This window comes from Synchiropus splendidus, chromosome 2 (assembly GCF_027744825.2).
Source record: "Synchiropus splendidus isolate RoL2022-P1 chromosome 2, RoL_Sspl_1.0, whole genome shotgun sequence".
Classification (NCBI taxonomy): Eukaryota; Metazoa; Chordata; class Actinopteri; order Syngnathiformes; family Callionymidae; genus Synchiropus; species Synchiropus splendidus.
The window spans coordinates 33196044-33210424 of NC_071335.1; the positions used below are offsets into that span (position 1 = coordinate 33196044).

General features: G+C 40.9%; 1 protein-coding gene across 1 annotated transcript; it reads right to left on the bottom strand.

The window, feature by feature from the left end:
- Positions 1–714: 714 nt before the first annotated feature.
- On the bottom strand, positions 715–13548 carry LOC128754512 (voltage-dependent calcium channel gamma-1 subunit-like). The gene is made up of 4 exons (XM_053857194.1): positions 13197–13548; positions 5165–5239; positions 1838–1984; positions 715–1776 (listed from the first exon to the last, which is right to left on the bottom strand). Exons 1-4 carry the CDS (start codon positions 13432–13434, stop codon positions 1544–1546), a joined length of 693 nt encoding a protein of 230 aa, XP_053713169.1. The 5' UTR covers positions 13435–13548; the 3' UTR covers positions 715–1543.
- Between the last annotated feature and the right edge of the window lie 833 nt (positions 13549–14381).

Below are 14381 nucleotides of genomic sequence, written 5' to 3' on the forward strand. Positions count from 1 at the left end.
ATGATTTTCATGGTCAGCAGATGGCGCTATCTGCTGTAAAATGTTTGGATTTGAACAAAGAATTCAATGAAAGCTCACATCATTTCTGGACCGAGAGCGCCATCTAGCAGCCTCTGAAAATCAGGACACTGTTTTGTAAACCCTGCAATACTGTTTCGTGATACCTCAAACAATGACTAGTCAAACTAGATTGTTGACCCTCGCCTCTAACTCATACCACACCTCCGACCGTTGTAATTGACTGTTCATGTGATGCTTGCAAATATTTAGGACAATATTGTGCTGCAATGTGGGAGCGGGGCACGTGACAAGGTCACAGCCAAACTACATTTGTTACGACAAATGCAACGTTTTAAAAATCTGAATTCCATTGCGTTTGAGCTAGCGAACTGTGAATTATAGCTCGCACTGGAGCATAAAATGAGTTGGAATTCTTGTTTTTTGGAACTAAATGTGAAAATATGAGGAAACGTCAAACCCAGTGTACTTGAAGCAACAGATGTTCTTTAGAATCCCTTCGTATCACTGGCAGAACATTCAAGGATCTCATAGGAAGAGTTCATAATACACGAAGGACATGGTACAGTGTTCAAAATGAACAGGAATTTAATTGTAGAATGAAGTCGTAGGAAATACACAACACACTCGCGTTCAAGCTCAAGAAAAAAAGATTGAATCAATCTTCTGCCTGCTGTCTACGACACACTAGCTGAAGCCAAAAATGACTATTTTTTTTACCTGTTAAAAAATAAATACATGCAGACAACTCCATTTACAACTGCAGTACTCATTCATGACATCCCTCTCATGGTTAATGTACAAATGATGGAGATCCACTTCCTTTGGGATGAGCATTTCTTGAAGAGCTTAAATCATGAAAACATCACTCTACCTTTTCTATCTGGCTAATAAAGATGAAAACCAGTTGATGAAAATACATCCAAGTTATGTAAGTTCCATATTTTCAAACACGTATTCTGACAATTTTCCACATTGCTATTATAAAAGGACCATATTTCATTGCATACCTTTTTTACTATAGTCTGTCTCAGCTAAACCAAGATGTGTTTTATGGCCATTTCAACGTCATATTTTTACACAATATTCCTTACATTATTATTGATCAAATGGTCAAACACATGGCCTTCTGTACCAAAGTCGTTGCTCATGGAAACTTCATGTTCTTTGTTTCGGAGCCTCAAAAAAGAGCTTTTCGGTCCTAAATTTAGCGCGGATGTTTGAGGAACAAAGTCAAAGCCTAATGTCATGAAAAGAGAGAGCGCCATCCCGTTCAGAAACGGAATGACGCACCTCTTATCAGTTAGAGAGTAACTAGTTATGGTTATTTTTCCAAATCAGTTGCCGAATCTTGAGCCACACCTGCATCAAAAGTAGCTCCCATAACTGATGTGTACGTGAAGTCACAGCTGCTGATGTGTTATTCAAAGGAGCCCTTTATAGTGAGCATCTAACAGGAGCTCCGCCTGGTAGTTTGTTTCACCAGCTCCTCCAGTGACCGACAACTGAAATATTCCGACGCTCCTCACTCCACTTGCTCCGGCTCGGCGTCCATACACGTCTCCCATGGGTTGCGCGGCATCTGAGGCATGGAGAGGATGAGGAGGGCGATGCCGGTGAGGAAGAGCAGCACGAAGCCCACGCAGGCGCAGGCGAAGGACCAGGCGTAGTAGTACTGGAACCAGATGGTGTCATCGCTCTCGATCATGCGTTTGACCGACTGGCGCATGACCTCCAGGGAGATGAACGAGCACAGGCCTGCGACAGAGCGGTCAGGTGAGGTCACGGCACACGCCTTCACGGAGTCACCGACGCTCACCGGAGAAGGCGAAGAACATGCCGGCGGGTTTGAGGAGGTACAGTCGACCCTTGTCCTTCCCGGTGCACGAGCCGATCAGACACAAGGAGCCTAGCAGCATGAAGCCCAGGGCGAAAATGGAGATGGCTGCTGCTGAGATGTTGTACTCTGGAGGAGGAGAGGAAATGGTCATCTATCCATCCATCCATATATCATCTATCTATCTATGTATCTACTCATCATCCATCCATCCATCTATCATCTATCTATCTATCTAACCACACATCTGTCCATTTATCCATCCATCCATCTATGTATCTATCCATCATCCATCCACCCATCCACCTATCATCTATCTATATAGCTATCCATCATCTATCATTTATCCATCTATCATCTATATATGTATCTACCCATCATGCATCCATCCATCCATCCATCCATCCACCTATCATCTATCTATATAGCTATCCATCCATCTATCATTTATCCATCTATCATCTATCTATGTATCTACCCATCATGCATCCATCCATCCATCTATCATTTATCTATCATCCATCTATCATTTATCCATCCATCCATCCATCTGTCTATGTATCTACCCATCATCCATCTATCTATCTATCTATCTATCTATCTATCTATCTATCTATCTATCTATCTATCTATCCATCCATCCATCCATCCATCCATTCATCCATCCATCTGTCTATGTATCTACCCATCATCCATCTATCTATCTATCTATCTATCCATCCATCCATCCATCCATTCATCCATCCATCTGTCTATGTATCTACCCATCATCCATCTATCTATCTATCTATCTATCTATCTATCTATCCATCCATCCGTCCATCCATTCATCCATCCATCTGTCTATGTATCTACCCATCATCCATCTATCTATCTATCTATCTATCTATCTATCTATCCATCCATTCATCCATCCATCTGTCTATGTATCTACCCATCATCCATCTATCTATCTATCTATCTATCTATCTATCTATCTATCTATCTATCCATCCATTCATCCATCCATCTGTATATGTATCTACCCATCATCCATCTATCTATCTATCTATCTATCTATCCATCCATCCATCTGTCTATGTATCTACCCATCATCCATCTATCTATCTATCTATCTATCTATCTATCTATCTATCTATCTATCTATCCATCCATTCATCCATCCATCTGTATATGTATCTACCCATCATCTATCTATCTATCTATCTATCTATCTATCCATCCATCCATCTCGTGGCGCATTCACAGTTCTCCTTAGCAACATGTCCCAGACTACGTTCATCAGCTCCAAATATACGCGCATCATATCGGACCATACGATCATGCTGCATTATTAATAACGCGAAACATGAAGACCAGCCGACGTGTTTATCGGCATTTGAGCTGCCACCGCCTCCCAGGCAGGGATGCAGCAGTGGAAGTGGTGAGTATGAATGCGTGTTCTATGATCATCATATCTGACTAAATTTGAATTGCGACAGCTGACGGAAGGGTTTTAGGAATGAGACGGTCGTCGGAGGCTGATTTTAGATGTGATGTGACATTGAAGCACGAAACAAAGAGCAGCCGTGATCCATCTAAGACCTGGTGCACACTTTGGACCAGTGAGGTCATCCAGTTATTATCATTATATTTATAAAATATATTATATTCTATTAAATTTATTTCTATGTAGTTAAAAAGAATATCCTGAAATGACTTTTTTTCTGTTCAAACATATTTTATTTTCTAATATTTTTATTAGTTTCTAATCTTCGCACCCGCTGGTTAACAGTAGCGGTGACCAGGTACCAGACATGACTGAGAGTCCTGTGAGAAAACCCTCAGCCCACGCCTGACCTGACTCTACAAAGACTTCCCTGAGACCATGTGTCTTCATTGGTGACCAACAAGCTCTTCATATCCTCAAATTTCCCTTTTTTTACTTTTGGGTTGCGAGTCCTGACTGCTGGAATATAATATCCTGTGGTGAGTTTGGCAAAGTTCACGTCCCATGACAGCTGCTGCGTTCTCCTTATATTTTTCAGCTGAGGGGCTGAGGATGTGGACGCTGTTTAATTTGCCTCCAGGGCTTGTTCATCTGATCTGCTGCTCGCTCAATAGAACCTAAATGGAATAACCAAACAGCTCAACCAAGAGTGAAAAACACAGCCGTCAAATCGATGATGTAATGACCCCAGAAAACTGGCAATGTCTCTCACCAGCACCAGGCTGTTTCACTGCTGGCATGGAGGACATCGATGGGCTGTTAGTAGAGATGTGCGCAGTGTTCTTTCTTCCTCCTCCAGCCGCCCATGATCTTTGTGTATTAAATGTTTGTGGTGCAAGTAAGGAGCAAAGAGGAAAACAAAGCCAAACACTGTCGCCGCCTTGCTACACGTAATATAACACGCCGAACTGTCGTGTCCCAGCAGGAATCTGTGAGTCCATCTTCCTCTGGAGCTGCTGTCACTGACAGGATGATGGTGGTGAAACTCTTTTGTGTGACAGAAACTGTGAACATTATACTGTACAGGAACGAGGTCCGTTTTTTTTCCTTAACACCAAAGAAACACGGCGCTCCTCAGGTGCCGTACCAAGATGGTGCACAAGTCAGCCTAGTTTTAGCTTGGTTTTTGTTAGCAAACGCTTGTTTAAGCAAGCAGAACATTGCGAGGGAGGCGGGCATTTTGTGAATTTAGAATGTGTAGTACAAATAAAAATGATTAAATACAAATTAACATTTAAATGTTATTTCTATGTGAAGTTACTCTGAATATTTGTTTACTGGCGATAAAAAAAACAATAACACAAGTAGTGTGTACCATTGCAGACAGGCCCATAAAAGTTAACATACATTTGTTATATAAATGTATTCTCAAAAATACAAGATGATCTTTTGAAGTGTTAATATCTTGGTAACAGAACAGAAATGATATACAAGCATTTTATTAGTTTTCCAAGTTTGTGTTGTTCTTTTGTTGTTGTTGTCATTTATTTTGAGGGACAAGAAATACCTCTCAGATGTGTATTGCTTATTAAAATAATCCAATGTAATTTAATGTTTCAGTATTAATAAACAGACAAGTGAGACAGAGACCATACACTGTTAATGTTAGGTCTTTATTGTTTATTATTAAGGCCAAAACATAGACTCAGACAAAGGCTCATACCATACTGTCTTGCTTTGTGGCACTGCCACCCCTACTTTACACTTAGTTTTTAATCCCAGTTATTTTCTTTGTCTCTTTGTTAGTGAAGACGCGGAACAAAGATGTGAGGTGTGGGTTGTGTACTGGTGTCAACAGAACCAGACCCCAAGCTTCTTACCTTTCTGTGTTTTATACTCAAATATCTCGGAGTCCTGTCCTGGAGTGAAGTGGCTGAAGTACGTGCAGTTTTCCTCTGTGGACAAAAGAGAAGCAGATCTTCAAGTGGACGTGTGAATGAAATCCATTTTTTTTCTAGGTCTGAATGTGTGGAAGGATTCAATACAGCAGCATACATTCACAAATTGTAATAAATGTTTACAAACATTAAACTTAAATTGGTCTGAAAAGCAGATTAAGTCATGCATGAAGACTGTACTGCTGAGGTCAGGGGAACTGGAACTTGAACCCATATTGTTATTATCATGTTTTTAAATTGTAGTCACAGTTTTATGGCTTCATATTTATCAGATCAACCAAGTAGCATTTTGTCATTTAAAATATCGTTGATCATGATAATCCCGAGCGCCACCAAAACTTCATCTGGTCTTTTTACCACCATCACATCAACATTTGCTGGGAATATCATCCTGTACATGTTTTTGAGTTATTTTGCCAAACAGATGGTTAAACACAGACGATGATGTCAAATGATGGAGAGAGCATATCCAAAACAGACTTTTCCAAATCATCTACTGGATCTATTTCATCCCACAATGTCTAGCAACAGCAAAGTCACTTCTTGTTCTCTTCTTTTTTACAACTTAACATGAAGTCCACCCTTCAATCTCCTGTTTATTTACAGCCGTCATTCCACCTCAGGGGTTGATCTGCATCACGCATGACTCACTTCCCTCACATTGGCTGTCACCTGAAGTGACCAGGCAATGATCATATTACTACGAAAATAGCTGCAGACTACTGCCCTGGCGTGGCGCAGCGGTCTAAAGATCTGCTGAGGAATGAACTGGTAAAGCAAACAAGGTGGCAAAGCATCTGGATTTGTGTCAGGCGAATTGATTTATGAGACTGGAGTCGTATAAGTTTAGAAGCTTTGGCGCAGGTCTGAAGCAAATATACAAACAATGATGATCTTTCTGGATACTTGACAGTGGCATTAGACGTGTGTTGATATTCGATGATGATTTAACTGCAGAGATAAATCTTTTTTTATCTATTTATTGTTACATTTTATTGATTTATGATCATATTTATTTATTTTTTATTTTTGATAAATCTATAGAGCTATGAATGTTTTCAGATGGATCCCTGTTATCTTTATCATTTTAGGTGTAGACAAATACATTTGAAACAAAACTCAAAACATCAATCCTACATACATTGATACATTTCTGTTTAGAAATATCACAATAGCTGCACAGAAAAAAAATTGTCTGCCTCTTAGAACATGTTTACATTTACAAAAATATGATAAGCATTATATTTAATCCCTGTAAAATGAAATAGTTTTGTGTAAAAACTTATTAAAAACAATATTCATATTTCAAATACTTCATTGTCTTTTATTCCGCACTCATAATATTCACGTAGAAGTGTGAAACAATATCAAAGGTGCGTCTAATTTCTGTTAAAAAGTAAAAATGTGCTTCAATAGATTTTTTTTTTTGACGGATCTACTTCAGTTTTGTATTTTACAGACAGATCCAAGTAAGCGAACAGTATGTTTGTAAAAGCAGAACCATGTCGTGTCGCCGTAGCCATGAGCGACAGTCGTTCAGTGAAACGTGTTTCCACCGCGGGCGTTGATGTCTGCCGCCCCGGACCACTGGGGCTCTTGCGTGTCAGAGACATTGGGAGTGCTAAGAGCCCTGAAAGACATTTTTCACTGATCCCAGCCTCCATACTGTCTCACTGTGGGACACCAGAGAAGGGCTTTCAAGTGGATCCATATGACCCGTCATGGTGTCGCTTCACTGTTAGAACTCAACGGCTCATGTGCAGACTCATCATCTTCAGTGCTCGCCACGGTTTAAGTGTTGAGAAAAAGGTCCCTTCCTGACACATGTTCACATCATGTTTACATGAATGAGTTCTGGAGACCCCCACACACACACACACACACACACACACACACACACACACACACACACACACACACACACACACACACACACACACACACACACACACACACACACACACACACACACACACACACGGTCGGTTGCTAGGCAACAAGCAGCTAAGTGGGTGTGCATGCTGAACTGTATCTCCATGTGAGGAAGTTTGCTCAGTAGCACACTTTTCACATGAAAATCCAGTCTCAGTTGTATAACACAATCCAGGCGAACAATTTAAAGTTTGGTCACAAGCAAATATGTAGCATGGGGTGTGTGTTTATCGATGAATAACACTGTCACGTACTTTGAATGACGCGAGTGAATGACTGAATCATAGAACCATAGAACAACATAGAAAAAAAAACATAGAACCCCCCTCTCAGATCCAGCGTGACATCACTCTTAGTTTGACTGAGACACCTTTTAAATAGCTCACAAGAGGGACAAAGAAGGGAGAAGTCTGAGGGCTCGTTGGCTTAAACTAAAGTAAACTAAACTAAACTAAACTAAACCAAACTAAACTAAACTAAGACAAGCTAAGATCTAAGATAAGATAAGATAGGACAGGATAAGATAAGATAAGATAAACTAAACTAAACTAAACTAAACTAAACTAAACTAAGATAAGATAAGCTAAGCTAAGATAAGATGAACTAAACTAAACTAAACTAAACTAAGATAAGCTCAGCTAAGATAAGATGAACTAAACTAAACTAAACTAAACTAAGATAAGCTAAGCTAAGATAAGATGAACTAAACTAAACTAAACTAAACTAAGATAAGCTCAGCTAAGATAAGATGAACTAAACTAAACTAAACTAAACTAAGATAAGCTAAGCTAAGATAAGATGAACTAAACTAAACTAAGATAAGCTAAGCTAAGATAAGATGAACTAAACTAAACTAAACTAAGATAAGCTAAGCTAAGATAAGATGAACTAAACTAAACTAAACTAAGATAAGCTAAGATAAGATAAGATGAACTAAACTAAACTAAACTAAGATAAGCTAAGATAAGATAAGATGAACTAAACTAAACTAAACTAAACTAAACTAAACTAAACTAAACTAAGATAAGCTAAGCTAAGATAAGATGAACTAAAATAAACTAAAATAAACTAAACTAAGATAAGCTAAGATAAGCTAAGATAAGCTAAGATAAGATTAACTAAACTAAACTAAACTAAACTAAAATAAACTAAACTAAGATAAGATAAGATGAACTAAACTAAACTAAACTAAACTAAACTAAACTAAGCTAAACTAAGCTAAGCTAAGCTAAGCTAAGCTAAACTAAACTAAACTAAACTAAACTAAGATAAGATAAGCTAAGATGAACTAAACTAAACTAAACTAAACTAAGCTAAGCTAAGATGAACTAAACTAAACTAAACTAAGCTAAGCTAAGCTAAGCTAAACTAAACTAAACTAAGATAAGATAAGATAAGATGAACTAAACTAAACTAAACTAAACTAAACTAAACTAAACTAAGCTAAGCTAAGATGAACTAAACTAAACTAAACTAAGCTAAGCTAAGCTAAGCTAAGCTAAGCTAAACTAAACTAAACTAAGATAAGATAAGATAAGATGAACTAAACTAAACTAAACTAAACTAAACTAAACTAAACTAAGATAAGATAAGATAAGATAAGATGAACTAAACTAAACTAAACTAAACTAAACTAAGATAAGATGAACTAAACTAAACTAAACTAAGATAAGATAAGATAAGATGAACTAAACTAAACTAAACTAAACTAAATTAAACTAAATACAACCAAATTATTTTCATACACGAAACTCTGATCATTCACTTTCCCACATCTTTCCCGTAAGTCCCTTCCTTCTGCACCACTTTAAATGTTTTTGCAAGTTTCTAATGAATTGCCATGACTTCTATACTCTCTAAAAACAATCGGTTAGAGAATGAAGGTGTAATATCTGTGGATCACAGTACAATATGCATCAGTGAACTAGCTTATAACGTCCTTAAATTTAGTAGCAAATTCAAGCTCTCGCGGGCCGCATCATAGACGGCGGCAGGCCCAACTCGGCCCCTGGGCCTGATACATGTTTCAGACAGGTTAGTTCACGATTTGAATTCTGCCGGAGGCAACTCTGAGTTGGGAGTGAACGCCCTCTGTCTTTGTTTGCTCTGCCCGCGCTTGAGTCGGTCTGCTCCCACATGACAAAGAGGCTGAAGTAATGAATCTAGCTGGTTCAGATAGTGTGAATGTTTCTCTGAATCACCCTGAGACGGACGTCTTCACCGCGCACCCTCTTGCCCGACGTCGCCGGGATGGTCAGGAAAGAAAACAAAAGAAAACCCACGCTGTGTTGAAATGATGGATGGCTGACAGGAAGTGAAGGTAGCTAGTTACATCCTGTTAGTCAAGCCCATTGGTAAGTCAATGTTCTGGTTTACTGCTCCCCCAAAAACCATCCGTCCAGACATGAGCCTCAGACCCCAGGTCTGAGCAGGTGATAAGGGCAGACATCCCAAACGCTTTAATGCGGCCTCTCCCTCGCGTGGCATCCAGGCCTCTGTTAAAAAAAAGCTTTCATTTGGGATAAGAATGCGTCGCATCACTCGCGGAGATCAAGTAATTTGAGCGTGAGTTCCAAGTGGAAGGGACGGGCCCCGTGGGAGCGGCCGCAGTGGCTCGGAGTCTTCCCGCTCGAGTCTTCCAGGCGGCCCTGTCACTCAGAGGGGCGCTGGCACGAACACTTGACCTCCAAAGCTTCCACCCAAGACAGCTGAGTATTTACGCAGCCCTGTATTTTTATCCAGAGCGTCTGCTGGGTGCGCGTTTTGCTGTAGTTTGGTTTAAAAGTCTGACAGCAGAGTCTCAGGAATCCAGTGAGACTGAAAATCATCAGGTGAGTCTCTCATGTACTGCTGTATGAAAGGTAGTGTGCAGCTTTGCAACGCAAGGCCTCCACACTGTCTTTTTACCCTTTAGATCACTCTTTAGTCTGCCGTTTGTTCTGCGCCGACAGGAGGATCTAAGCAGTTCCTCCACTCATATTTTCCAGAGGTAGGGCTCTCCTTACACCCAGCGTGGGTCCTGCTCTGGATCACATGCTGACACCTCGGGGACAGCTGCTACAGTAAACAATGATCGTCCTCTGCTGTGCCAAGTACAGAGCCAAGAGGGATTCCCTGCTAGCAGATGCTGCCGCCCCTCCATCCAGCTGATCCATTGTATTGTTTCAAAAACATTATTAGATAGTAATTACAAGTGCATTTCACCATCAGCTACTACCTACAGTACCTAGACCTCGGGGTCAGCGTTTTCTAATGAAGTTCTCTGTGACCCACTGAGGCCACTAGTGTGTCTTCTGAGTCTGCAGATTTTAAAATCAAGTAAAAAACCTCCGTCGCCGCAACATACCTCCCAATGACAAAGTAAATAAGTAGGAAATTCCTGGATCCAAATGTCAAGCTGCCACAAATGCCAAACATATATGAATTATGTTAAATATTTCCTGGATCCAGACTGGGATCCGGATCACTCCCAAAATTGAATCATTTTTTCCTCGTCCCATATTTCATCTGAACCTGTCTGTAAGTTAAGTTATTTTGAACACAGTCAGTCAGACAGACAGTCGACCGGACGGACGGACAGACAGTCAGTCAGTCAGACAGACAGACAGACAATGACTGACAGACAGACAGACAGACAGGCAGACAGACAGACAATGACTGACAGACAGAAAGACAGGCACAGACAGACAGACAGACAGAAAGACAGGCAGACAGACAGACAGACAGACAGACAGACAGACAGACAGACAGACAGACAGTCGACCGGACAGACGGACAGACAGTCAGTCAGTCAGACAGACATACAGACAGACAGACAGACAGACAGGCAGACAGAGAGACAGACAGACAGACAGACAGACAGAAAGAGAGACAGACAGACAGACAATGACTGACAGACAGACAGACAGAAAGACAGGCAGAGAGACAGACAGACAGACAGACAGACAGACAGACAGGCAGACAGACAGACAGACAGACAGACAGACAGACAGACAGACAGACAGGCAGACAGAGAGACAGGCAGACAGAGAGACAGACAGACAGACAGACAGACACAAAGAGAGACAGACAGACAGACAATGACTGACAGACAGACAGACAGAAAGACAGGCAGAGAAACAGACAGACAGACAGACAGACAGACAGACAGGCAGGCAGACAGAGAGACAGACAGACAGACAGTCGACCGGACGGACGGACAGACAGACAGGCAGACAGACAGACAGACAGACAGACAGACAGACTGAGAGACAGACAGAATCTGTGGAAAACATGCCCTCTGTGGCGGATGTAAATAGTGATCACTAGATCAAGTGTAAACAAATGCTGTCATCCATGTTGGACTTTATTGAACTGTCCTTCATGTAAGACTCACTTTTCCTGCCATGATGAGTTCACCCGCTCCATTTAAACCAAGTGTGCTGCCCTCAGTCAAGTGCTTCCACAAGGCCCAACAGGTCAAGCCAACAGGTGTCCTCCCACAAATGTGCTTGGCCAGATGAAGCTGAAACAGTACATTCAGCAGACTCTCGCATTCCACGTGATCCTTGAAAGGCTTGTCTGGGATTCCCCAAAGTCAAGCGGGAGGAAAATAGTCCAGAGTCAGGCTAATCTTGTGGAACGCCGCTGTCTCACTTACACAAAGTGACGACAGCAGATGAAGTCCATAATGTGCTAACAGGCTTGTCCGGTTTTAAATCTCCCACCTTCGTAAAAATCACAGGACATTGGCACAGGCCCGCACACCATTAGCAGAGAAACACTCCTCAAACAATATACCTCAAATATACCGAGACTTGTTGTAAAATGAAGGGTGGTAAAACAGTGATATTACTCCCAACATACATTCTGGAATTAAAAAAAAAGAAAAAAAAAAGAATAAAATCAAGTCAGAAGTCAATGAAAAAATATTGACACGGTATTATTATTATTATTATTATTGTGCCTATTGACAATGATAGAATAGTAATGATCTGTTGTGTTACAGGAGAAAGAAAAAGCTCAGGCAACATTCTACATATAAATCAGCTCTTTGTCAGCGAGTCACCGATAATTGTTGATAAAATTACACTTTAGTTTCTGTTTCGTTGCCCTGTTGACTTCCTGGAGTTCCATTTGGAACAGTAGAAGCCACAGCAACCCTCCACCCTCTTATACATTATTCTGTTGTTCCATTGGACTTGGTGTATTTGTCATGTGCTTTTCTGATACTCTTTTTTTTATTTTGAACCTCATTATTATTGTTATGAATGTACATTTATGACATAAAAAATGTTTCTTGGGGAAGTATTTTCCCCAATGTTACCTCAAAGAACATTGGTAAATGATTTATTTATTTATTTTAAAACAAACAAATTACTTGGAAAAAACACCAGTTGGATAAAAAAAAGTCTCCATCTTCATTTTGTTATTTTTCTTTCAGGCGTATATTTCTGAGAAAATAACTTAACTTTGACAATATGGCTATTTGATCAAAACTTTTGTAAACTTTTTACAGTTTTTATCTTGTGTAACATTTAATCTTGGAATATTACAATTGTATTACGTAAAAAAAAAACATAAGCATGAATTAAAAAATTACTTGTGTAATTGTGGTGTGGATAAAAGTCAACATCATTATTGGCTAATATATTGTTTATACACATGTAATAAGAGGTTTATTCACGGCGGATCTAAAGCAGACCAACAACGCATTGTTTGATTATTATTATTATTATTATTTTTATGCCATGTTGAATATGTCCAGCGTTGAGCGTTGACTCTCGCTGGCACGAACAGAAGGCCTGATACAAGTGGGAGTTTTTCAAAGTGCATAGTTGGCTCTGGTCACACATACAACTCCAACTTGAATCCGACCCCGTGAGATTTTGGTGTCTGCATGTTGAGCTTCGCTGCTGACTTTCATGAGGAGGCCTTATGTGGCTGATGTCTGACCCTCTGGTGTGAGCAGCTTTGCCTCATCTTCACCAGAGTCTGACCGGTTCAAGCAGATCCAAGTCAGGTATAAGGTCTGCGCACATACCTCCAGGCAGGCTGATGGGTCCACATCCCTGCCCCTCCTGGTAGTTCTCTCCACTGATGTAGATGTGCTTCTTACAGATCCTCCACAGGCCGAAGTGCGCGGCCTCGCATGTGTCGTTCAGCTTGACCACCGAGGGGCTCAGCACGGCCCAGTGGTCCGTCACCACCGCCGTGAACATGCAGGCCATGCCCACCAGCAGCACGAAAATGGCAATGTTGATCTTGGTGCGCTTGTGCATGCTTCCAGGTGGTGAGGTCCTTCCTCTGAGCTTCGCACTGAAGAGCTGGTGAAGAGCTTTGTGGCTGCTGCTCCCCTGTACGACGTTCAAATCCCCCTTTTTCACTCAGTAAGAGCGAAGACCTGCAAGTTTAGACCCTCAGCTGTTGAGGCAGATCAGGAAAGTTGATGACCACACGGACAGCGTGTGTGCGGAGTGTGTTATGTGTGGGAGGGGCTGAGGAGGGGGGTGGCAGCCGCATGTGTCAGGAGGTGTTTTAATAGGAGGGGCCCAAGTGTTGGACGGAATCTAAAGCTATAAATGTATCTGGTGATTCAAGTTGTCCAGCTGTCTGAGCCAGTTTGGCTAGAGAGGCTTCAGAATTTCAAACCACAAAACTTAAATTTACACACTAACAATAACTTGGTGTCTGTTCAGTGTATGTTTCATTTCTTGTCTTCTTGACTCTGCTCTGTTCTAACCCGAGCTCTTCCACCATCATCTGCAGCGCCACACGATGCAGGTGATGAGACGCAAACATCACTTTACGGCGCGCCCTTCTTTGGCGAACTGCTGATATTGACTTGGTGTGACTTGGTTTGTTATTAATGCTGTATTTGTCAGCACGGCTTCATCTCAATCTCAGGTGGGAGGACCAGCAGCTGCTTCTGTTGACCCACTGACTGTCAGTCAGTCTGTCGGAAATATCCTCACCACTTCATACTGATGATTTCAGTTTTAATAGAAATACATTGTAAGAATTTTGGGAGTCAGGTTTATAGCTGATGAAGTTGTGTCAGAAAATCATGTTCAGAAATATATGAAGTTACTGCACTGGTTTCACATACAATCGTCGGTTGCTTCGTCGGATGCCCTCTATCCTCCATTATTAACAGAATTCTATCAACAGCTAGCAAATACGCTGACATGGAAATGATGAGGTTAGAGAGGAGTCACAGTGGACTATG

Bases quoted from the DNA above. Each gene is read 5' to 3' on its own strand.
- LOC128754512 (XM_053857194.1), bottom strand. From the start codon at position 13,434: ATGCACAAGCGCACCAAGATCAACATTGCCATTTTCGTGCTGCTGGTG. The intron at 5,240-13,196 runs GTATGTGCGCAG...TTTTGTCCACAG, and splicing joins ACCCATCAGCCTGCCTGGAG to AGGAAAACTGCACGTACTTC. The intron at 1,985-5,164 runs GTAAGAAGCTTG...CTCCTCCTCCAG, and splicing joins TGAGTATAAAACACAGAAAG to AGTACAACATCTCAGCAGCA.